This window comes from Mya arenaria, chromosome 5 (genome assembly GCF_026914265.1).
Source record: "Mya arenaria isolate MELC-2E11 chromosome 5, ASM2691426v1".
Classification (NCBI taxonomy): domain Eukaryota; kingdom Metazoa; phylum Mollusca; class Bivalvia; order Myida; family Myidae; genus Mya; species Mya arenaria.
The window spans coordinates 50,860,317-50,888,128 of NC_069126.1; the positions used below are offsets into that span (position 1 = coordinate 50,860,317).

General features: G+C 33.2%; 1 protein-coding gene across 1 annotated transcript in view; it reads right to left on the reverse strand.

Annotated features, from left to right (window-relative positions):
- Positions 1-6,050: 6,050 nt before the first annotated feature.
- Positions 6,051-27,812, reverse strand: part of LOC128235776 (hemicentin-1-like) — a 39,043-nt gene continuing 17,281 nt past the window's right edge. Inside the window, exons 5-18 of the mRNA XM_052950573.1 lie at positions 26,965-27,246; positions 25,433-25,711; positions 24,792-25,070; positions 22,493-22,795; positions 21,575-21,856; positions 20,151-20,438; positions 19,185-19,505; positions 15,689-15,988; positions 14,086-14,187; positions 13,760-13,799; positions 10,964-11,013; positions 9,608-9,751; positions 8,343-8,452; positions 6,051-7,484 (exon numbers count right to left, since the gene is read on the reverse strand). Coding sequence (XP_052806533.1) covers positions 8,379-8,452; positions 9,608-9,751; positions 10,964-11,013; positions 13,760-13,799; positions 14,086-14,187; positions 15,689-15,988; positions 19,185-19,505; positions 20,151-20,438; positions 21,575-21,856; positions 22,493-22,795; positions 24,792-25,070; positions 25,433-25,711; positions 26,965-27,246 — 2,744 coding nt within the window. The 3' untranslated portion in view covers positions 6,051-7,484; positions 8,343-8,378. The remainder of the gene's footprint in view (positions 7,485-8,342; positions 8,453-9,607; positions 9,752-10,963; positions 11,014-13,759; positions 13,800-14,085; positions 14,188-15,688; positions 15,989-19,184; positions 19,506-20,150; positions 20,439-21,574; positions 21,857-22,492; positions 22,796-24,791; positions 25,071-25,432; positions 25,712-26,964; positions 27,247-27,812) is intronic.

The window sequence follows — 27,812 nt, forward strand, 5'->3', positions numbered from 1 at the left end:
ATGACGTTTTAACTCTTGGCCTGTTATAAATATTTCCGTCGAGTTCCATCTATAAAAGGACTAGGCGATTGTTAATATATAAATATACAGATGCAATTATAAACATGGAAATTACCTGAAAGACAACTCCACCCCAGGAAATTTCGGAATGAAAAACTGCGCAGAAACTTTAAAAGTAGATGTGTCGTAAGCAATGTGATACATCACTTTAAAGATACATTTAAGAATCTTTGCAGATCTAAAAAGGAGGCTAAGGCTAAGGAAAGTTATTACAGATAAAAACTCATAGACTCTGGAAAATAACCGAAATAGTTCTGACAACTCATCAAATACAGGTTATAAAAGATAACAATATATCACCTGAAACATTGGTAGTATATCTTTCAGACTTATACAGTGAATCAATGTTTTAATATCGTATACACATTATATATCACTAATATTACTAATATACACATAAATCACATAAATAAAATCACAGCAACATATGAATAATAAGATTTATAAGAAACAGAGTCGTTCATTTCAATACTCCTAAATATTTTATATGAATTTTCAAGAATTAGCAGGCAATTGTTGATATTCACAAATTCCTTGAAGAAAGGCCTATACTTATATTGTAGAATCTTTCAGGAATCGTCATTAAATAACTATTTTTATTCAAAGATTTCTGAAAAAAAATAAGTGTGCGAGCCTTAAGCGAGCTTACATACATGTTTCCTAGACGATTTGAATAAAATCGGTATAATTAGATGACAAGTGTCCCATTCTTCTTATTGAATACAATGATTTTGCAGAAATGTTATATTCGAAATAATTTAAAACTAAATATATAACAGATCGTTGTAATTCCATATATAAGTTAAATGAATTCTAAGATGATATCCAGTAAGAATCATAAAATAAACTCTATTCGTTTGCTTTCTTTCAAACGTTAACATCACACCAAATAAGATGATGTTTTAATTTTGTAATATGTTCATGGCACCATTCCTTCTCAAAACAGAGACGAAGGCTTTAAGAAATAAAAAAGGTAAATAAAAATGAACGTATAAATTGCAAGAAAAATTGTTTGCAAAAATGCAGAGTTGCATTGCTATATTATACATGTGTTTTACACAAAAAATACTTATATATACGTAATGCATTGAAACAGAAAAACATGTAATTTATGCACAAAACAATGGTGTACACAGAATTGAGAAGAAAGCCTTGAGGCTTATACTATGTCTCTCTTCTGAAAGTCATTCACGCTGCTAGGCTGGTGCGCAAGTTGCAGTGACTCGAATAAATATAATCTTATAGTCGTATTGTGCAAACTATGCTGTGTAAAAAACAAGTTGTTTTAGTTTGTAATCAATTAGTTAGAAGGAAGAAAGGATAAAGGTTGAAGAAAAAGAAGGTGTAATAAGGAAAGTGGTACAGGGACTGGTCAGATCGGGATCGGGATAAGGTTTGTTAGAAATTGTACTCAAAAACGTTTAGATTGGCGTATATAGTTCTGGACGTGGTCAAAGATAAGTTTGTTCGCTTGATATGAAGCTTACTTTGATCCAAAGAGTAATAGTGGAAGAGACAAATGACCAACGGTGGATAACTGACCAATGAGATGATTTCGTTGGACGTTATATAATGGACAGGTGAAGAAAAAGTGGAAAGTGTCCTCAATTTCACCGCATTTGCAATTAGGACTGTTGACAATATTTTTTGAGAATAGATGCTCATTTAGGTTGCTACAGTGCATACGCAACCTCGCGTGATTGACACAAGATTTGCGGTCACATTCGTAGTAGAAGTCAGTAACTTGTTTTATGTTCTTATTAAGTTTGTATTTGAAAGAGGGCACGGATGGCGATGAACGAATTTCTTCCGGGAGTGCGTTCAATGCGGACATAGTTGATGGCAGAAATGAACTCGTCAACAACTGTGATTTGCATGAAATGTTTCGAAGGTGAGCTACCTTTCGAAGGTTATACGAAGTAGTGTCGCCAACTCTTGTTGGAATCAGAGTAGTTAGATATACTGGTGAAAGAAAGTGAAACATCTTGTAAAATAGGATAAGTTTATGTTTACGTCGCCTTTTGTTTGAGTGGCTCGATTCCAGTTTCAAAATAAAGATTTGTCAAAGATACTAAACGAGTTGCACCGGATATAATTCTGGCCGCCTCATGTTGAACCTTTTCTAAGTCATCCTCGTCAGCTTGCGTCTGATTATTCCAGACAACATCGGCATATTCCAACAAAGGCCTAATGAATGTGAAATACAGAACCTCAAGCGATTTACGATCAAGAACGTATTTGAATGATCGTATGAAGTGAATTCGCTGCCAAGCCTTCTGTTTGACGGATTGAATATGATCGTGCCAGGAGCAAGCGCTAGAAGGTGTGACGCCTAAGTGTTTATGAGTTGTAACTTCAGATATTTCAGTATTATTCATGAATATTGAGGGGTGCACATGCCTATTAGACTTTCTAGTGAATAATAGAGATTTGGTTTTTGCAGGATTGAATGTAACAAGCCATCTCTCAGCCCACATATGAATTTTGTCTAGGTCATTAGTTAGTTGCTGTGCAGCAGATACGGGGTCTTCGACAATTATATATAAGGTTGTATCATCTGCGAAGAGTCGAATATGTGATTGTATATCACCAATAATGTCGTTTATGTAGATAAGAAAGAGCAGCGGCCCAAGAATTGAGCCCTGAGGAAATCCAGCTGATATTGTAACTGTATCAGACATAGAACCAGAAAGAACAACACGTTGTTTACGTTCACTGAGATAATCATGAAGCCATAACAATAAAGAACCGGTAGTGCCACTTTCACGAAGTTTATGGATATGACCGTCATGCCATACTCGATCAAAGGCTTTTGAAATATCACAAAATACTGCTCTTACTTCTTTACCTTCATCTAGGCAAAAATAATGATAGATCGATACGAGCTGGTTGACAGTGGAGTCTTTAGGAACAAAACCAGATTGAAATGATGATAGATAGTCGTTTTTGACGCAATAAATTTAATATGTACTTATGCAAAATTCTTTCAATTACCTTACTGACAACACTTAAAAGTGAAATAGGTCGATAATTTCCAACATCTTGAGGGTCAAACTTCTTATAAATAACACAAACATGAGCCAGCTTCCACTTACATGGTTTTTTACTGTGAGGAAGTGAGGTATTAAAAAGATCACGGAGTGGGTAAGAAATTTCAATTGCTACTTCGCGCAGCACATAGCTATTTATTAAGTCTGGTCCAGTTGCTTTGCCGGTTTTAAGAGACATTATTGAATCAATTACATCTTGAAGTAAAATAACAAAGTCTTGAAGTTTTGGATTATCACTGTGGAGGAAGGGAGGGGCCTGTTTGGTATATTTAATAGAGTCTGGGATTGGAAGAAATTATCTAATAGGTTCGCTTTGTCCGTATCTGATTCGTAGATAGTACCGTTATTGCTAAGTGGAGTAATGTTTTTTTCCTTAAGTCGTGTAGCTAGTTTGTCATTATGTGACTGCTTGGCAGTTCGAACAAGGTTGGTAACGCGATTTCGTATTTGATTGTATATACACCATTGGTGTTTGGAATTTAAACGTTTCGCCGTTCTATAAGCGTGCCGTCTTTGTCGAAGAGGTTTTCGGATTTCGATGTTAAACCAAGGGGGGTCCCTATTGCGAATTACAACAGTTTTAGTAGGTATGCATGTCTCACACATAGTCATGAAGTGGTTAGTGAAATTATCGGTATATATATTGATATCTGTGTGCACACAGTCAAAATTAGAGATAAGGTTCCTTAGTTTGGCATAATCACCTTGAACGAATTTCCAGACCTATCGTTTTAATGATAAACCGACAGTTTAATCGAAGCGTAGGACGCAATAGACTTGACAATGATATCGGACTAACTGTTCGAGGAATAGTTCACCTACTCCACAGTCGATAACAGTATCTTTTGAAGAGACGAGAAATAGGTCAATAAGAGACTCAGAGGATTCGGTAAAATGGGTAGGATCTCGAATTACTTGGGTCAAGTTGAACTGTTTACAGATAGAATCAATCTTTTGACGGGTTAAGGGTTTATCCATATCTAGGTCAAAATCCCATGTGATAAGAATGTCTTTTATACCAGAATCAACAGCCAATGAAATTGAGTTGTTAATACATTTAAGGACATATGGATTGGAGTTAGGAGGTCTATAGAATGTTCCAAGTAGAATGCGTCTATTTTTAATTCGCAGTTCAAGCCAAATACATTTTGTCATGTCTTTCTAATACAAACACATCTGACTTAATATATAAAATATTATCCCCATGTGCATCTGATAGTCTATCTCTTCTGTAAGGAAAATGGAAATTCGGAAATATCAAATCGGGGGTTACTGAATTAGAAGATAGCCAAGTTTCGGAGAAGGCTAATATGTCAAAGCTGCGTAAGTCAGCGAACAAGATATCCTTTTTGCTACTGAAGCTTTGGACATTATAGTGGACGACATTAAGACATCCAGTAACAGCAACTGGGATTTCAGAGGATAAAGAGGAGGATAGAGAATGTGCGGGGCCAGGATTTTCATGAACGTCTCCAGAACAGAGTAGGTGAGTGAGGCATTCGATTCCCTTAGCACGAGATTGATAGTAACAGAACAAACCTACCCTCAATCGAAATGTACTTAATTCAATAGACATGGATAAAAGTGATTCCAGGATCAAACGGCGCTAGGAATGAGGGGTATCCACAACCCGTCTGACCAGTACCGCCATGGGATAGAAAGAAGAAAGAATGGGTGAAAAGTAAGTTAGTGAATAGAAGTATGATAACATTTTATAAGAAAATAAATGTGATGAGTTCCCTGTTTAAAAGAAATGTTAGGGTAAGTGTAAATTTCATATTTAAGCGTATGGTGAGAATAGAGTTGTGCTCAATGTATGTAGCTGGTATTCTAAGTTTACATGTATTTGCCAAAAAATGTGTCTTTTATAATATTCAAAATAATCTGATCGTTTATATGTTTGATACCGTAATATTGCGACCAAATCAAAAATGAGGTAGAATAAAATAAGAATATTCGATTTGTATAATCCATCAGTCTATGTTGTTATTTACCACTTGACTAGCCACGACTAACCGACCAGTACGAATGAGAATGTGCCTTTAATATGTATACAAATCTGCAAGCTTTCCTCAAAATAAGCGTGGATTAATTTGACATACATGTAGTATTTCTGAATGAAATTTTCCATTCATAGTTTTACGCTGTTAGTTGAAGCGGATTTAATCTTGTGATGTTATGAAAATGTGATTAGATATTTACTAGTGTAATATAGTAAAATTGTGATTGCAACGTGGTGCAAATAGGAAATTAATAGTTTAGCTGTTTTCTATTGAATTAAGTTGGAAATTAGAAGAAGAAAAAAAAATCATCTAAGAATTGAATTGTGGATTAACAATGTATGGAAATATTGTTGAGACATTTCTTAAAGATCATTTTGTATTGATGCAGTTGTTTGAATGTACGTTCGCTGTAATTATATGCATGTATAATCAAATACATGCATATAATGACAGCAGCTTTAAGACATTTGCAGTAAACTTAATAGTGTACTAGGTAAGTAGAAATATATAATTATTTAGCATTTCAGTAAGTTAGTTGTTACAGTACATCACTGTATGGCAGATGTTATATCATTTTAACTTGTCATGTTTGTACATTTTTTATAAGTATATCTAGACATTGACAGGTACCATTTGTTCAAAGTTCAAATACATATATTCATTGTAAAAGGCAGACTTCTATATCAACATTACTATATACACATGTGTATAGTGTTTAGAGACAAAAAAAAAAAATAAAGATAGAAATATTAATTAAAAGTAACTAGCCAAAGAACTTTGTAAAATGATGATTTTGAGGTTTCCATGATTAAGTTTAGAAAAAATTCACAATATATATCTGCATTAAACATAATTACCATTTTGAAATAAGCAAAAATGAACAAGATTTGAAATAGATGATAATAAAAAGCAAAGCTTCAGATGTGTAAAGTATAGACATCAAGATAAGACCGTTGACATATATATTGCAAATACTTCTAATATAGTATAGTAAAAGTATTTTAATGATGGATAAGTAGAATCATTAATACAGCTATTTAATTGAACATGCCAAAATATAAACATTGATGTGTGTTCAAATAGATGCTTAAATGACTTGTAATAATGTTCTTGTAAATGTATATATGTATAAACAATAAGAATTCAAAAAACACTTGCTGCTTAACAAAGCAAAACACAACAAGACAGAATTAACCTTTCATGTAGGCCAAATGTAAATTGTAAAACATCAGTTTTAAGGGATCTTTTATCATAATTACATGTATGCAAAAGTTACTACTATTTAGGAGTACTAATTTAGAAGTATTTGTAGTATTGAGATTTTTTACATTATTCAAAAGGTAAGTATATCTAGAATCCAAATGTCCATCTACATGTTTACATAAGAATGAATATATGATCAACAAGATGACACACTATAGACAGTGATTATAACTTTAATTATATGAGAATAATAATTATAGTGTTAAGTACAATTACTTTTAGATGTAAGTTGTAGTAATAAACTGAAAATAATGTACAAAAAGAGCAACAACATGTTTAAATGTTTACATATAAAACAAAGGCAGATATACACACAACCACACACACTCTCACACACACACACACACACACACACACACATATGTATATATATGTATTCACACACACACACACGCACGCACGCACGCACGCACGCACGCACGCACGCACGCACGCACGCACACACATATGTATATATATCACACACACACACGCACGCACGCACGCACGCACGCACGCACGCACGCACACACACACACACACACAATTGTACACATATACCCAAAATATTGCTGTCATCGTAATGACTATATGAAACATATTTGCTTTTTAGATGTTGTACTGGCTAGGTTATTTTGGATTTTATATACAAGGTAAACCAAGATGTATTATAAATTGAATGTACAAAGAAATTGATGTATACTGTAAGTCCATCTACCATCTATACCTAAATAGGTAGTTTCTCTGATATGTACATATATACTCAATGTTGAGTAAAACAGTTATGTTAGTGCATGACCTAGATGATCTATGTGCAAATAAGAGAAAACATGTTTTAAACATCAAAACTAATGCAGAAATTAATCATGACAAATGGCATAACACTTTTAGATTTATTAAGACTCAAATGGTTGCACTTCATGTCTGAAAGACCATCACTGGCACTTCTCAGTTCATAGATGTGTTTGGGTTGTAACCAAACTGAACCAGGTCATTGTGGCTGTTGATTCTGATCATGTGGCCTTTCACCTCTGTTTTAATGTAGATGTTACCATCATAGGTCCAAGTGTCAAGTACAGGGGATTTGGGGTTCTTTTTAAGGAGTCTGCATTGGAAGGCAAGTTCACCCCTGAATGAGGTGAGATAAGCATATATTAAAAAAGAAGAAAAAAATGTTTCAGTGTAAAATTGCAATGTGTTTCACCTCGTTAACAAAAAAGTAAATATTTCACTCGTGGCTACGTCATTCGTGAGATATAGCTTTCGTTGCTAGACAGTGTCATATATTACGACCGAACACTACGACAAACAATGATACTCTCTGTAAATAATAATAACAGTTATCTTTTTATTTTGATTTACGTGTTAACAGTTTGTTATTTAAATGATAACGAAAATTTTGTATAGTCCAGTGTTTTACATTATGTGTTGCTGCACAGAAAAAAAGAAACTAAGGTTCTCGCTGGATGCTGACAGAAATATAATCTAAATTAATTGTTTATGATTTTGAAATCGTGCGAATATATCGGCTAAATTAGAATTTGTCTCAACAAGAGATCGCATTGTTAATTGTACATACCATATAACATAATGACATATGACATTTGCCTAAAATATGTTCACATGCTTATGAGGCACGTATGTTTACATTCAGTATATGTCTAGTAGATTTTTGAATCCCCAAAGCAGAGTCGCACGTATAAATTTTACATTTATGTTGCATTATATTTACCGTTCAACCTCCTCGCTGTACAGTAAAATGACAATGGATACAGAGAATATCTACCGTCTCTGTTTTGATATGTCACCAACATAGTATCAATTCTAATAGCGTTAATATTACAATAACCTTTGAACTTTTGACAGAAAAAAACACTGAAGGGGTCATATTTTGACGTGTTTGTCTTACGAAATGTGTTTTCTACACTCTATATGTATTTATCTGGCTTAAATAAATCTTAAATTACTAGAATATATCAAAACAAACCGTCACTGCTCTCTTTGTCGGAGAAGCATCATAGTTTTAGTAGGTATCAAAACTATAAGATGTAGTTTGGCCATTTTCCCCTTGTGGAGTTTCAGTGTGTTCGTATGGATCTGAAATATGATATTAAGACAAACCATGTTGTTATTGCAGCGAAGCATGACCTCCATATATTCAAACTGCCAGTTGAAACCATTAGTCAACATTCTTAGCTCGGTGGTTATATCAGAAGGCATATATTTTAGAGATTTTGTGTTCGAGTCCGACATTACATATCATGTTGTGTTTCAATTATTATCGCATTCTTAACTACGTTCCTTGAAAAACATTTGATTTGTGTTTTAAAACGTTATATATTTATTAATATTAATATTTGTTGTATTCGTCTCGGAAACGAGTTGCTGTTGTAGTTTCTTCCATACAATGAAAACATACCAGGCGAGGGTGCATTTCATTGTTCAAAGCTTATATATTATAACAGGACATTTAATAAAATAACGGTTTGGCATTAAACATTGACACTTGCCAGAGTCGGAAGTATATCAACCACTATTCTTTGCAGGACGTTTAGAAACATTGATTGTAAAAGTTGTACATATATATCTTTAAACATACCGAACGAACAAATAATCTACCCGAGGTAAATGTAGCTAGTGTTTGGTCTTTGAATGTATGTACACGTGACAATTTCAATACATCAGACACTAATCTCAAAACGATAACAGCTACCTCAACTCAGAAAAGGCCGGTTGATATACAACACAATTGGTCCATGTGCAACGACACTATAATGTAACAATGACGCCAAATGTTCCATTTCCCAGAGCAACAGTCAGTGTACGTTATAAAATCAAGTGTATTTTAAAAAAACAGAATACAACAACAGTGTAACATTGATTTATTTAAAAACACATAAATTAATATCTATGAATACATATCTATTTTTTTTTTGGGGGGGGGGATCTCTTTCATTTGGATATATTTAAAGAGCTCTTGTTCTATGAGGGTGATATATTTGGGAAAAAATTATACATGTACTATATAGAAGTGTTACCGCTAGTGTAATCAGCAAAACTGCGTAATGTTCTTAATACCACAATTCAATATACAATGGTTCGTTATAAGATCTCCAGGTAGAGCATTATTTGAGGATATGAATTCTGAAGATTGTGTATATACACTACATGTCTGTAACTTATACTACTATTATATACATTAGCGAAGACAGTTATGACTTGGGAATAAACAATTCATGCTTAAACGGTTACCGGTTTTATTTTTATTGACGGCATCGTTTTCTTCACCGACTTCGCCAGTTTCCTTATTTTGAGGCTGGGAAACACGGCTCCCTGTTTTGTACGGTTTGTCTTGTATATCACCACATCCCTCATATGTCGGATTGGTCTTTCCACCTTTTAACGTTAGAAAAGTAGGAAATGACGTCAAATTTTGGACAATGACTCAATCAACCGATATGCATCGCAATTGCAATGACATTTTGTAGGTGAAGGTTATACAATTGTAAGTGTCTTATCAATACGTTTCCATATGATAAATTTGTATTTACAAAACTAAGAACTCAATGCTTAGGAGCTCTCAATTAATATTGTTTTAGTGAGATATTGGTGCACAGGGGCGTTTTACATGTAAATACCCCCTCTTTAAATTATCTTAAAACATTTATATAAAACGCTTGGTGGAGATTTGTTCATGATAAATAACGGATTATCAAGGGATTCCAAGACTTTGTTAAAGGGCATCCGTCATAAAACACAGTACAATGCTGCATAGATATATTCCAGACTGTTGATGATATTGTGATATGCGTTACAGAGTTGTGTTTTATAAGCACATATGATCGTCATGTTTTCTGTATTTTTTTCTTCATATTGATGCGATGTTTCAAAATAAGACATTTCTAGCGCAAATACCATGGAAACTTTTAAAAGAGGCAAAGACATATATTAGTTTAAATAGTTATGATATATTTATTTATGTCAAAATAGTTAAAAACATGTGATTTGTAAAATTTGTACAATTCAAAAACAAATTAACTTAGTTTAAATTAAAATAAGGAATTAATGCAATACTATTAAAAAGAGATACAGTAAACATATAAGAAACAAATGATACTCGCATGCCTGGGTACATTAAACACATCAAACAATGTCAGATTATCAACATTGAGCAAGCTACGAAAAACTCAACATGTTACGATGGTTTCGTTTTGGAAAATATGGTATTCAGTTGTCGGATATGAATTCAAGAACCTTTTTTGGCATAAACATTAACGTAAGGTATTTTTTAAGTGTTTTCTATAAATGAATTTGGGTCACTTTCAGTGGGCTATTCCAACTACTATTGAATCGTACTTGTATTGTAGTTCATGCGAAAAAGAAACTACCAAACGCCTTTAATCGTAACAGCAACCAATATATATGGACGAAATCGTTATTTTGACATTGTAACATGCTGGTTGTATTAAGTAACAGTAAATGGAAGAAGCAATCTGGAGGCAAACTCTTATAGTTTACCGATATACCTAAACCAAAAAGTGGCAATCGAGTGTGATGAAGACAACGCATTTTAATTTGTTGACATGTGTGAATATGCAAATTATATACCATCATTGTCATCTTCTGTCCCTTCCTGGTTGGGCATCGACTGCAGCTCACTGCAAAATAATAAACACAAACTTCACGGTTTACAATTATTCTGCTTCCGTATACATATCATATGATAAAAGTATTAGTCATGATAAGAAAAGCTCTAATAGCCAAATTATGAAAAGGGTTATTTCGAAATTTATATCATGCAATATTGTTTCGCACATATCTCCAAGAGAAGGAGATCCAGAGTAATGGAACTTTACAGGAATTACAGGAATGTTATCAGAATGTAGAAATGCATTATACTTCGGGGTTTAAAATGTGACTGTTTCCAGGAGAAGTTATGACCATTGACTTAGTTAAATATTGCATTTCAAATCTAGTGTCGACTTTATATCGATAGCAAATCAGCTAGAGTAATGACAGATTAGTGGAATGTTTACCTACATGTAAAGTTGTGTCTCTGTTTGTTGTGGTTGTGTCCACTTACGTTATGTCCCTTTGCATGATAAAAAGTAGCTATGTAGGGCATGGGATTTAGGGCTCATTTACATGAAATGTACTCGAGTTAGAGTCAGTAGCTTCACAGAGATGTTCATGGGATGGGGGTAAAAATTAAAAGTTGTTCACCTGGGGTCAATATTAGGATCACTGTAACTAAAGTAAGCAAAACCTGTTTATTTTATATTTCGAGTTTTATTTCAAACGAAAGGAATATAATATGGAATCTATGTAAATATCGAGATGGAAAGTTCAGTATTGCATTTTATGGATTTCGGTGTGCATCTGACAGTTTTATACACTTCATACATCAACCAGGGGCGCAAAAATAGCCTGTCCGTTTGTGAAATAGGCGGGTAGTGTCAGACACATTTCTGCTTTGAATGTAAGTTTACCGAGAGACGAAATTTTTTTCCGGCGGGGAAACCTCTAATGGCACAAATTGCATAATGAAGGATTTCCTTGCCTGGAGAGAAATAATAACAATGTGTTTTGTAGTCAGAAGACTTTGATTATTGGTAATAAATCGGTCACGAGACATAAGTGACAGTATTATGTGCGTGGGTCGAGGTCTGTATTGGCATCGTCAGAAGGAACAAGGGTTGCAGTTGAAACACGAAGACGGTATCTGTGATTTGAGACTAATTGCAGTATAGCAGGGGTTGCTGAGGCGAAACTGCAGAGAATAACAACCAGCAGATGTTTTAGGCTAGCGTTTATTCAACTTTAAATAAAACTTAAACCTCAATAAAGCGCATGAACTACAGAAATAAAGTGAAAGACACCTTACCTAGTTTTAAAAAAAAGTCAAACTTCAAGACTATTGTTTTACAAAAATACCAAGATTTACACAGTTATTATATAAGCAAAATTATTTTTCAATATAGTATATTTCGATTGCTCTCGAGCGTCAGTTATAATTTGATATAATACCTGTCAAATGTTACTGTTACTCTGCTACGAATTAAAACCATTTCTGGTACAAGCATTGAATCAACTTTCAAATATATTTCAAATAGCGATAATATTTTGTTTGTAGGAATAACGTTGTTATGAAACTATTTTATTAAAAGCAGTTAAAAACGCTGTAAATATGTAAGAATTGGAACGTAAGTTGATGTTAGAAACCTGAAATATTCCAAAAGTAATATGTTGCCTATTTGTAAATTTTTATTCAAACATATTTTTGTATTTGTTTGATTTATGAACGGACTATGTAAACTATTTTGCAAAGAAAATATTTATTTACATTATTATAGAATCATTATGTTACTAACCATATTTAGCCAATTGTTGCTCTCAAACATTCCTTATGTCTGCATTAATTAAAACAGCAATCTTACCAATATGCATGTTTTGATCGCATCAAACCTGTTTGTGTACCTTTAATTGTTTGTATACTACACGCTATCACATTCATTTTTACCCTTACCACTTTACATTTTTATTATAATTTAAGCCATAGAAATATTTCATTATATAGAGTTGTTCATTTCTTTCAACCGTGTTTTTTATCCAATTCTTTACTCTATGGACTTTGGCAACATAATGGTACACAATACTAAGAAACAATCTTACGATCTTAAAAGCTAAAACATAAATCATTAACAGCTAGAAGCGTTACCTGTCTTGTATTCTTGGACTTTCAAATAAGTCAAAGGGAAAGTAACTGTACGGCGACAATTGAGTTTGAAAATATATCCCTATACAAAGATCGTTATAGTCGAATGTAAGTTTAACAATAATGAACATAGGCACAAACCACCGAGAAGAGTTGGGCACTGATCCCGAACTTTATAACAGCTAGGTAATACTAATGAGTATTGTCAACATATGTGATAAAGGCTTTATATTTGTGGAAGATTTTCGCTGCTTATAAGGCGAACATGCCGTTATTCACAGGATATTCGTACAAGATAATTTGTATAAATATCAGATATTTTTTTTTTAAATTGTGGAATATGGACTTAAAATGAAATCAAATTCATTGACTGAGTCATGTATAATTAGTTTCAGAAAGGTGGCCATCCAGGTAATAAAACAAACATCAAAACAACGAGCTTAAAATATAAACTAAGAAGTCAATGTATGCATGTGGTATTTAAGAGTAAATACTATAACCTTTGGAGTAAGGGCTTGGCAATCGATCCATTGGCAAGACGATATTTTGGATAATAATGGTATTTCACCATTTAGGGTGACTTTGATACTGATAGACGATCAGCATTTTAATAATGACATAAATTGAATCTTAACCTTATAGATGAGATTCCTCTTTACTGACTTAAGAACCAATATCAAAATACTTACAGTCCTGTGGTTAATCGGCTCACATATTCTGGCATTCCACCTGAAACGTTTTTAGATTTTGTAACATCATTTTTTTTCTTTTGTTGAGTGTATTGCATTAAAAACAACAAGTATTAATATACTTATCAAATAAAGGATATGAAACTTTTTTAAATAGTCAGATGCGGACTTCAAATACCAAAAAGCAAATTCGACAGTATGCATTCAAATGTATTTAAAACAAAACCAAACATAACACTTTAGTTATGCAATATATGAACCAAAGAAGTCATACATTTTGCTAATTATGTTTCTTATAGTTTGATCTAAGTAAGGCAAATGTATACCTTTCCGTTTCCTTACTAAAATTATAGTAACGGCCACAACGACAACAACAACAACGACGACAACAACTAACAACACCGTTATAATCACCATAGGTGGTCCGCCTAAAAGCAAATGATAAACAAGATCGTCTCGTAATAATTGTTACAGGTCACATGAGCAGTACCTAAATAATAATTTTGTTGAACACTCATTGACAGTTAATCCCACATGAATCCACCATATAAAAATATTTTGTCATTAGGTTAACGAATACACTTACAGTGACATACTATTGTTTCAAAATGTAGTTTGGAAGTTGTATTCCTGTAGTGATATTTTCACAGAAGCATATCAAAGTTTAAGATTTGTGTCTTAAATATTTAGACTCTAAGTGCGTAAAATAACTAGGATGCACTGGCCCGTGGTCAATGTAACTACAAAGGTTTAGCTATTAACATATATGTGTCGCATTTGCACAATTGTACATTAATTTATTATTTTACATAAATACGTTTTTAACCATATAGACTTGCTATAGTAATGCATTCAACAACTAACAAACGAATACAGAATATTCGGTCGAAAATATCTTGATCGACATATGTACCTATTTAAAACTAACCGTATACAGAGATTAAAATAAAAGGAAATGTCACAAAAATATACAAGGTTAGTTAGATATAAATTGTCAAAATAGATAGACAATAAATACCTATATTCTTACCTTGGACTCCAATTACCACATACCGTTTATCAGTATATAATCCATAATTACAATTCATAATTCACAAGTCAATAAATAAGCATTTTCTATCATAGTTATTGCTAATCTGTGCACTGTAAAAGTACATATGTCTTCCGTTTAGTACTTTGAAAGTCTGGCAAAAGCATGAATAATTTAAGGACACGTTCTTTATTGTACATGGCAAATTTAAAACAAAACATTATTATGCGGATAACGCTATTAATGTTTATATTATTCTTCAGTTGATTTGAGTTTTGGCTTACAACTTTATATTGAAATCATTTAAGCTTAAGAATTATTTTATAAAAAGTATACATTTATATGAACAAAGCTACATTACTCTTGACCTACATCACTTGCATTGTCAGTAATATTTCGGAGTCCAATCAGGAAATGGAATCCACGATATGAAAGATGTTATTCAATTTTCGATGTACTTTAATAAGTGGAACGCCTCGAACTGTCAGTTTCATGCATTCATTATTTGAGGAAATGACAGTTTAGGGTGCTTAATAAGTTTAAGGTACAACATGTTATCCTAAATCATAATGTCGTATACTTGACAATTTCTTATCTGTCAGTTTTTAAACCCATTTGTTTCTGTACATAAAGATATAAGTTCAAGTACAAGGTATATTTATTTTTTGTTTATGACATTTTGTGTGCACAATCAGCTTTACGTCAATTTTTCGTATAACTCTATTCTCGATGAAACTCATCTAACGTGAACCAGAGCGTTAGCATTTACTGTTATTTAATATATATATTTTTTAAGTTAAAGGCACAAATAAATTTTGATTTAATATAACATTGGCCGTAACCAGTATATCGTATATTTCAATGGAACTTTCAGATATGATGGAAAACCCAGTACTCACCAGTTTCTGGCCTTTTCAACGTGGTTACTGTTATAGCCTCTGATGCATTAGATCTACCAATGTCATTTGTTGAATAGACTCTTATCTCGTACATTGTCTCTGGATTTAATCCAACTATAGTGTAATTGATATGTCCAGCGATAACTCTTTCTTTCATCCAGACAGACGCTCCAACTTCCCTATATTCTACGTAAAACGTTTGGGGCAGACCGCCATCAAGACCGGGTGTCCATTCAATGTATATCGTATCAAATGTAGCCTTTTTGAAGTGTTGCAGATTATAAGGTGAAAGTGGATGCTCTGAAAAGAAAGGTTATTCTTTAATCGAATCATCAACTTCTCCTTCTTTTGCCCTCATTAAACCAAAAATGAACATTACTTATGTAACTGGCCAACATACAAAAAATGTCACATATTTTCCGAATAGTGCAGGGGATGAATTCAAACACTTTTATGTCTTGCCCACGTCAACAATATCTGCAATTCTTTACAATTGCGCTATAAGTTTTAAACCTGCATTTATTTGTACATAATGAAATTAAATTAAACTGACAAACGTTTGAAATTTAATCTCATTCATGTTGGAAAATAATATAATATCAAAGATATTGAATCATAAAACTGTATGCATGTAATAATTATGTTTTTGCATTTTATAAAAATCAACCGTTTAAATACAGAATACAAACATATGTTCACTTTTCTATAAGTTCTTATTGCACCAAAAGGTACCTCATCTCAAAAATAGATTATATATTTTAAATAACAAATAAATCAATTAATACAGGATGATCTTTTGAAATAAGCCGTCTTAATTTCAAAACATAAGAAATACACACGTAGCATATTTAGTATCAAGTGTTCAAATGTTTTCTTAGCAATGTTTTCACTATAATTACAATGCTTGTAACCATAGTGACAAAAACAGCTCATACTTCTTTTGTTTTTAAAGTTTTCTCTCAATGAAACAGTCTGTAATACTTGGAATATAAGTATATTCCATGGCCCAGAGTGTAAGATACGTTTATCGCAACACGAGCGTAGGGGAATATCCTGTATGAGGATTCGGATGAACCTATCTTACACGAGCGCTATGGCAAATGCTTTTTATCTCACCTCAGTTAAAAATAACGTTAAAATGTATTTTTTCCGCTGGAACTCTTTTGAGCGTTGTGAAAATAATTTGCGTTTAGATATGTGATAATTCGTGATTGTCATAGATATGCGCGGAGTTATTTAGATTATGTAAATAGTCAAATGGTTTCCTTATATAGTTCTGAGGAGAGTAAAGCATTTTTTTCTTGAATGCAGCGTGAAAACCTTTTAATGGTGCCATTTGAATCGAGAAATAATTAATTTGGATTTTTAAATATTGCCACAAGTAAAAGTTTCATTGGTGCATCAGACAAAAGTCTTCAACAAGGGAGGTAATTGTGTGATGACAATAAAAAGGAGTTCAATACGGGTAATTGGTTTATCTTTGCCCGTTGGCAAGATAGGAATTTCCAGCATAGCCAATTTTAGCCATTTTTTATTCTACTTTTCTGAGGTGGAAAACTTGCTGTTTTTGATTAATATGATAGAAAAACGCTGAAACTAATAATGTATTTTTAAGTTCAAAATTACCAAAGATGTTGTCATGATGATGTAACTAAATTTGGCATATAACGACTAACGTATAAGAACATTTCTGGTATTGTTAGAATCTACAGATTTACATATTAACTTTCAATCGATGCAAAAACAAATAAAATAAATGAATATATTAATGATTATTTAAAACAATAATGTCCCTGTAGAAATTATTCATTGTATCAATAGTGGAAGTATTATTTATAACATATTCATACACGATAAACTGTAATTATGTTTAAAAAGGACCTTTAAATAATACATTAAGATAATAATATTTATGCAAAAGGCTACAGCTCAGCAGCAAAAAGTTTAAACATAAACCCGGTTTAATGGCACTGGGTAAACGCCAAAGGCATATTACATTGTATAAGTCTTACTATATAGTGATATGTAATATGTGTTTCAACTTGAACATTATCAAATTACGTATCAATCGTTCATATAACATACAAATGTTTGACTCACGATCTGGGCTTTGGTAAAGTATAGTTATTGCTCTTTTATATTATCATATATAACAAACGTATTGGCCAATGTCTTGGTCAGTGGACAATATGTGTTTCACTTCGTTCACTACACACTATCATTGTCAATTTCACTTTTAATAATAATAAAAAGCAAACCACAGGGACAAAACGAGAAGCCAAAATATTATTTACGAGGAGCCTATTAAAGTGCGCAAGGTTCAATACCTAACAGATACTGAACGACAGACATATTCAACCACCATACAGCACAGCCATAATACAGATCTATGTATTTGAATATAAAGTCAGTTCATACTCAATTGTTAGTATTTCGATGAACTAAGTGTTCATTTAAATGGCAAACAACAATAATATACCTAAATTCATAGTTAAGGAATATAACTATTGATTGCTATTGTTCACAAACGTCGGATATGTCTTAATTTGTGTAAGTGAACTGTAAATACGGGTGTGTAAACTTTGTAGTTATATGTCCACTGATTGTTGTTTGTTAACAGAATTCGATAAACTGGGCGATATCAATTTATAAATTGGTGTCCGATATTGGCGCTCATTTCATCTTTTTAAAAATGAAAAATAAAATGTATTACTTGATTATTGTATTTGATGTGATTTGTTTTAAGTGACACTCTTATTCAAAATCGAAGCATAAACATGTATAAAAACATAAATGTTGAATAATCAACCTTTAACTACTTACTAAATAATGCATTTATGTAAAATATAACGAACTGATAACAAGATGGTTTAACCGTGTATTAAATAGCTGAGAACGCAAACATATTAAATGATTGGTGAGTGCTTAAAGATTTACTGTGATTTACTATCGTCTCATAAGGTAAAAATACCGTGTTTTATGCACCATTCTTTCAAATAAAACTCGGTATCATTCATAACAACCATTGTTTTCGACATTTATTCACCTTTTTTGATATATTAAACCAATTGTAGTAATTGTAAACAACCTTTTCTGGGAGTAAGAGTGCATCTTTAATTCTACTATTTTTTAAAAACGGAACATTTCATGTACCGATTGCTGTTATTTAATTAACTGCTTTTAGAGACAAGTCAAAATGTATACTTCAGCCACGTCCAGTTGGAGATATGCAAATCAAAGTTTGGTAAATTGAGATTCCCAACAATTCTAAAATAAGAAATGATTTTGAGGAATGAATTTCCTGATTTATGATATATCGAATAAATAACAAACCCCTAGCCATGGTTTTAGCAACACTTCGGATTTGGCATTGAATTGTATAATCAATTCCAGTATGTTGTTTGTGTCGGTATCTTCTTATAACAATTATCGAAATTAAAGGAAAAATAATAAATTTTAAGACTAATTTCAAAAGATTTTTTTTGTCGTAAATTACCTTGCGCCTGCAGTCTAAACGTTTCAGTGTAATTTCCGAGTTCGTTGTGGACATGTACGCGATAATACCCGAAATCGTCTTCCTTTACGGAACTAAATGATAATTTAGTTTGAAGTCCGTCTTTATAAATCAGTATGTCGATGTCTGTGTCATTAGAAACGATATGCCACGTATCATTAGCGAAAACATCCTTTTCCCACACAAAGTCCGCCACTCGTGGTCGTGGAAAGGCTACTAGATTAAGCGTGAAAACTGCAGGCTCTCCGGTAGCGCTTGTAATGTTCTGGTGTGTTGGAAACAATGACGATGCACGAGGAGCACCTGAGAAAAGGTATATATGTTACTTCAATGGAATCGGGATTGGGAATGTATCTACGCTGTTGCATCGTTGAAATAAAACTATGATCACCGTCATTGTGGATATTTAGGGAAACTGCGCCCACCACTAACACGTAATATAACTGTATTCGGATTTATACAATACTTTAGCTATCGAAATATAATTATTACGGAAGTAAGGGTCTAATTATATGATCATTTTGAAACATTCTTGGTGATGTACGTAATGGTAATTTGTTACCTGTTATTCAACTAAAAGTTTTATTTCTACTTTTGTACTAATGTTAATAATCATGTTTTTAATATACGATTTTATGTTCGGACATAATTATGTCGTTTTTTAGCTCTTATCGGTCACATATGAGGTCCTGGCTTGTGTTTGATTTGAATCATCTATGTGCTTTCAGTCACATTTTAAAGCATAATGCAACGGGAACATCTTACGAGTATTGATGTAGTAGTGATATTAGTGATATAAATATGTTTGATTAAGTATTTATGAAAATAAAATGCAAAGAAGCGCCGTAGTTAAAGAAACAAAAAAAACGACAAAAGTCAACAGTAAATAAAATACAAAGTAATGTTACTCACAGAGTCTAAATAACTATCAAAAGTCAAAGTACTCACATCTAACAAATAGCATCAAGGACCTGATATCATCTTTAGTATTGTGTTTATTTTGTGCTGTACAATGGTAAGTGCCTTCTTCCTCACATTCACTTTTGCTGATCGTGAATTCCAAATCGCTTGTGTTACTGGCAGTCTTTAAATAGTGGCTTTCTTTTAACAACGATATATTTGATAAGGGATTACTATGTGTTTGGCAATAAAATATGACTTGAGCGTTTTCATCCACTTCAAGGTGTTGCCCTTGATTAACATGCAATAATGTAAAGTTTATCACTTCTGCTTCATCTGAAACAAAATATAGATGCATTAAATACTTACATTTCAGTATTGCTGTTTATAGCTAATAGGTTTGTTATTTTGTTGTCAACTAGTTTTTGTGAACGAGGCATTGCACGTGTATATGTGTCTCTGGATTGGGATCGTCAATCTTGGCTACTACTTATGCAGCAATGATTTATAGCCGTCCCATTCTACTCCCTTTGTAAATGAGGTTAAGTATACATACTTTGTACGAGCTATACACCAAATGACATCACATAGCTACCGAAGACCACTGGTGATTGTTTTGTTTCTTTTTTTTGTCCATTTGTACGATAGCCTACATAATGCTTGATATCTTTGAATGCTGAGATAATTGCACTTACTTGTAAATGTGATAATTATCAATCATTCAATGGTACTTACTTGTAAATGTGATTATCAATCATTTAAAGAAGGATGCATGCAGTCACTACTTTGGTATTTGTACGTCGAAAGTATATTGACAATACAAAACATACACGTGATACCAATAAGTCAGGATGTACTAACATATATTTGGGTGTCATTTGTATTTACCTCAAGGTCTAAGAGAATACCCAAATGCGTTTTTCAATATCGTGCTCAAAACCTCCTCCTCTTCGTCGAAAAGCACAAACATTTGTATGCCGGTTATATATTTCTATATTTATTTATGGCAATATAAAGTCTACAAAGTTATCTTCAAAATGTGTATAATTTCTTTAAATGTGGCTGATAAATGCCCCTAAAATGGTTTTCAATCGTTAATATCCGGCACCCCAAAATTTGGACGTGTCAAACGGACGGACGACTTAATTTAATCAGCAACATCCGAGGAGCTCAGAAAAATAAAGTGTTATAGTAATGTTTTGTTCATTTTAAGTCAAGTGATATATTTGTCCACACAACTGTTTTGAATTCATGCCCATGTATGAAAGATATTTATAGAGATATCAAATTTAAAAACTAGCATTTATTTGTTTTAATTCACTTACAATCGTAATCATTTCAATACCTCATTTTTATAAACCCAAATATCTAAATCAAACTGTTTTGAATATGGGATCTGCAATTTAATCTTGCAAAACAGTGCTTAATTTGTGAAAAGGGTAATATATTGACTAAACACAATTACTACTAACATTGTACATCAATGTAGACTGTGTTGCTACTGTTGCCAACGGTTGCGTCACATCCTGTAGGTTCCATGAGGTTTGAAGCTGTACATCTGTAGTTCCCACTGTGTGTTCGATAAATGTTGGGGATGACAATTGTCTGCTCCATGGAGTAAGGGGTCATATCAGACATTCTCTCCCAAGTAAAATTGGTCGTGTTCGGAACACCAGCAGTTATCTGACAAGCCACAGAAACATTGCTTCGTTCGAGTACCACGACGTTCGCCAGCGGCTTTACCACAGGAGGAACTGAACGGGACAAAAAGCAAGTCATTACAAAAACATAATTGTGTAAAAATGTCCCAAGGGAAACAAAGATCATAATATACTATAATATGCACATCGCAATTCTAAAATATGTTTTCAAACTGCATTTTCAAGTTATGTGTGTTATTTTATAAAATCCTATGTTCGTAATTGATTTGTATAAGATTTAAACCACCACATTTCTGCATAATCATTTGGATTATACAGAGGACACCGGTTTTGTTATTTTGGTGTAAGATCCCTATATATTTCACAAAGTCAGCATCAACAACTGTATAAGTTTTTCTTTTTATCACAAGCGTAAAAATGATATAACATTACGTTTAATGTAATTTATGAAAATGTTTACCAAATGCATGCGAACGTTACGTCATTCAGAAATTACGTCAGAAAAGAGTCCAAACCGTGTGCATGTTAAAAATTCATTTGTAAAGAAAATATGGCATGGATTTCTTAAAAGTGAAAATAACTTTAATGATTATCTTTAAGGTGGTCATAGTACCACTTGATATTAATTAATAAAATAATGTGTTACAGTATAATATAACCAAACAAGGATAGGCATGTGTATCACCAAGCAGAGTAGATATATTTAAGACGTTTAGCTAGAAACCGTACTGAGAACATCAAGATGAAAGAGCTTTGAGCTATTTCCTCGAACAGGTCCATCGAATGTGATATTCATGATATTCTCTGCCTTGCACGTGTATGTTCCATCATGAGACGTTTGTGCATTAGGTATCCACATAACGTTGCTTTGTTTCACTTGGTATCGGGACCAACTGTAAGTCGAAGATGGGCTACTTGAGGCACTACAAGTCACGTGTACCGGTTCGCCATGTATGACCTTAATGGACGAGTTCAACGTTAATGGCTCCCCAAGGCACGATTGGAAGCTTAGGTCAGGTGTTCCTGGTGCATCTGGAAAACATACGTTCGCCATATTTTAGCACATAACGAAGTTAAATTATCAAAAATAATAGACAAAAAAAGAGATAATGATTGTTATCGCTTAAAAATATGGTAACAATATTCTATCCGGTTTGCCACACACTTATTCGTTTTATGTAAACCAATGTCATTTTTTAACAAAGATCAGTTATCAATCTAACAATTTAACCTCATCCTCTTTTCCTAATCACTATTATCAGTTTACTTTCACAGCGAAGTTATTTAAATGTAATTTTTTATGATGATTCCTTTGGATACTTAAAAATATTAATTTCATTATATCTGGCCATTGACAGATTTTAATAATCTTATTCTTGGCGGCTGAGTCTAAACATTCAACGAATATACACATGTTCTTATATTTAGTAACATTAAGACATAGAAATTCATTTCCACCAAAAAACTTGTCATATTTATCGTGTATTTATCACGACACGTGAGGGCGATTATTGATTATCGCACAACTTCCCGAAAAAGACGAGCACTCGCACAACTAATGCCAGTTCAAGAAAATAGTTTGGACTACTGATATGCAAAATTGACACCCTGTTATGATGTTTAAAAAAGAAATAGCCGTGAATAAGGTACAATGATATTTACTGTAAATGACACACTCGTATTCTGTTAAGAAATGTTATTTATTCCAGCAATTGGCTGAAGTAGTTAAACCATATATTGTCATGAAACTTGAAATTTATTAGGCTTTATCGACCCAAGGTTTGCTTACATTGAAATGAAGGTCAAGCTATTTCGATGTTTACAAGTAATATTGGAAGAATGAAAAATAGTGTCGTTTAAAGCGAAAATACGATAAAGCATGTGCTATTATAATACCTACTAGGCGTTATGGGACTTAAGCTTAATTTCTTTTCAAGTAATTTGATATTTTACTTTTCTTTTTATCGTCCTCTGCGATGGTATTTCAAAATGTATCAGTTTTTATTTATTGCATGTATTTTCGAAAAACGGGTGAAATGGAATTGTTGCCCTATTAAAAATAGTTACCCTCGAGAAATACTTCTTCTCACTGGAACACTAATGAACCCAAAGCCATGTTCAACATTATCTTATTATATAAATAACACTCTTACACAACTGAATTTGTCTTATCGGAGCCTGATTCATCTTGAAGACAATGCTTAAATTGAACAAATCGTAAACACTTATAAATTAGCTCCAAGTATTCGAAGACAAGATACACGGGAAAAACGTGTAACGAAACCAACGCTCACCTCAGTCAGTCGACAAATGGGGGTGGGTGGGGTTAAAACAAATTTAAAACTGAGTCATGGGTATTATATAGCGGGTTGTGAATTGCTTCATGCTATATGTATAACCAGTAGCATTTAGCTATCTTGAACAATTATCGAGTTGCAGTCAAGGAAAAAAAAATAAGATTCTGACAGTATGGCACCTATCATTGCTTATAAAGCATACTCTCGATCGAATTAAAACTTCTATTGCCGTTGAGATATTTTGCCTCTATACACTCGTTATTCCAGTGTCTATTTATATAGTATATGTTGACATTGCCCTTTTTTAATAGAGAAAAACAACTGTTCCTTTTTCATAAACCGGTCGGTGTTATGATGTTCTTTTATGTGATTGAAGTCCGACGACATATGACCAATGACCAATGATATTGGACGATTAACATTTCGGCCATTCCTTTGCACAGACGTAAATAGTGATAATACATCGCGTGGCTAAATTTTACCTGCGATAGTTTATAGCTGTTATATATTAAAATATATTTAAACACACAGAAAAATGTAAACATACAATATAGTTCGTGCGTTTATGCAGTATGAGCTATCGGGCGCAATTATGCAAATTTCCCTTAAAGCGCTAACGCGCTATCTAGGTTTGCAAAGTCCGGCCCATAGCGTTACTACTACATGTTACTATACAAAAAAGACTGAATCATAATCTGAGTATGTGCCAGTTATTTCAGGTTTTTACTTACACAAAACATTGACAATAAGAACTGATGAGTTGTATCCCGACACTGTCCCGTATCCCGTAGTAACCATACTGTTGCGAACACTGCACGTTCTGTTTTCGTCAACTGTAGGCGTAAACGTTAACGTATTGTTGTATCCATTCCAAGTATAGGTAGGGAGCGGATTTGCAGAGGACTCGCATATCACGGTGGTAACGTTGCCCTGAATGACGGAGAGTGTGTTGTCTGGAATAATTGCTTCGGCCTGGTCTCCGAAGTAAAAAGCCGGTTTACTCGGTGGGTCTTTATTATAAACAGAAGAGAATGTGTTATCCTTATTACAATATATACCTACGTTTAATTTAAAGACGGTTTTGTGTTAAAATGAGTGAGAAAATATGATATATTTTAACAACTTAAGTACAGTGTAGCGTTTGTTGATATGAATTTATCAATTTAAACATAAACCGAATTGGCACAGCCAGTCGACCATTTCATTTTATTTTTGTTTGGAATTTAAAAACAGATTGATTTTCTAGTTTTTTTTTAATACGGAGCTGATCAATGTGTTTTTGATGAATGCAAATGACCGTTCAAATTTAATGTACATTGACTGTGACATTTAAATTGTTTATTATTAAAAATATACATGAAAGTGTTCTTACACAAAATGTTGATATTCAGAACTGATGAGTTGAATCCGGGCATTGTGTCGTTTTCAGTAGTAACCATACTGTTGCGCACAGTGCACGTTCTATTCTCGTCATCCGTCGGCGTAAACGTCCATGCAGTGTTGTTTCCATTCCACGTGTAGTCAGGCATTGGATTGGCGATGGACTCGCAAGTCACGGTGGTAACGTTTCCTCGAATAACGGACAAATAGTTGTCCGGTATGTTTGCTCCGGCTCGGCCTCCAAAGTGGAAAGTAGGAGCAGTAGGTGCAACTGTCCAAATAAAGATTAGTTAATTGAGTTTGAATTTTCGTAAAACAAAAATAGTGTGTAATACATATACTTCATAGATTCAAATAAGATGTTTATTTAAATAAAGCACGTTTCACTAAATATTGCGTAAATATTTCACTTGACATAGAATAGACCAGATGAGCTTAGCAATTACGTAACTCCCAACCACCCTTTTTAGTGTATATTTTGTTTCTTTTGTCCGATTGTACGATTGCCTGCTTGATGCTTAAATACTCTTTGAATGTCATGAGAATAGTAATTGTACACGTGTTAATTATAATTCATTTGAAGGGGATGCATGCATATCGATTGCCTCACTTCAAAATGCCGAAGCTTCATTGTTTTTCTGTTTTAGAATTTTTTACATCACTAAAATCATGAAGGCGAGCCGCATCTAACTGCAAAATGACGAGTAAATAGTCCAATGAGAAAATTGTGTTGTATCATGTGATAAAAATGTCGAGCAATGATTGGGCGTCTCACAAAGAAGCAAAGAAGCAAAAAAGCCGAACCTTCAGAAATTGTAACTTCAAAAATTGTAACTCCGGCATTTTGTAAAAAAATGTGTGATCAAATTACCCGTAATAAATACTAAAAACGTTGCTACCGAAATCATGTGACTTTGTAGCTTCGCCATTTGGAAGTGAGGCCATCGATATACTGCTTTGATATTTGTACGTCGGAATGATATTGACAAAACAAAACATCGATATAGTAAAGATGTATTGCCACTTATTAGGGTATCTGTTGTATCTCATTCAAAGCCTAGGAGAATACCCAAAGCGTATTTCTTTATTTTGCAGAAGACTTCACTATTTTCATAGAAAAATCACAAACATTTGTATGACGGTAATAATTTTACATGTTATCAAGGGCAATATACTTGCGACAAAGTTTCTTCAATCTTTGTATAAAATCTTATTATCTGGCTGACAAATGCCCCCGAAATCGTTGAATGCACATCTTAAATCAGATTTGACAATGGGACGGACGTTTAAAACTACTTTTTTGACTTCATGCCCAAGATATTTATACAGATAATAATTTTAAAACCTGATTTGTTTCAGTGAGGAGCTTACAATCGTATTCCTTTCTATCATTGTTATTATATTTTATTATTCAAATCAAACTGTTTTAGATATGGGACCTGAAACACTACCTTGCAAAACAGTGCTTAATTTGTGCTTTAATGAAAGGGTGGAACATATTGATTGGACATAATTACTACTAACATTGTACATCAATGTAGACTGTGTTGCTGCTGTTGCCAACAGTTGCATCACCGACTGTAGGCTCCATGAGGTTTGAGGCTGTACATCTGTAGTTCCCATCCTGTTTCCGATCAATACTGAGGATGACTAATGTTTGCTCCATGGAGATAGGGATCATATCAGACATTCTCTCCCAAGTAAAATCGGTCGTGTTTGGAACTCCAGCAGTTATCTGACAAGCCACAGAAACATTGTCTCGTTCAAGTACCAAGACCTTCGTCAGGGGCTTTACCACAGGAGGAACTGAACGCCAAAAAAGCAAGTCATTACAAATATTAAATGGTGTTAATTTGTCTTTAGGGGAAAGAAGAAAATAAAATAAATTATACACACCTACATCGCAATTCTGAAATATGTTTTCAAACTGCAACTATAAGACATGAGTCTGTTCTTTAGAAAAAAAAAACATATGTAGGAATATTGATTTGTTTTGTTTCAGATTGTAGCATTTGTTGTGTTATAACACCTGTACTCTAGGTTTGATCGATTAACAGTTTATGTATGCAAGCGCGTTGTCGCAAAACAGCTCCATTTTTCACACCAGAGGGTGCAAAGGCGGAACTGGCTGGTAACTAACTACAAGGCATGGCTATTTTGCGAACAAAATGACAGATGCTGCATCCCTTATTTTCAATTTCGTCATTAGCAACAACAAACAATATATTCCTGGATGAGTATTTAAAAGGTGGCAACATTTCTTATATCTATAATGTGTGTTGATGTCTGTTATTTATTACTTTTCTGACAAAATCATTTCAAGAATGATTTAGCTATTTGGCTACCAAACATGATTATGAATTAGCCCACTA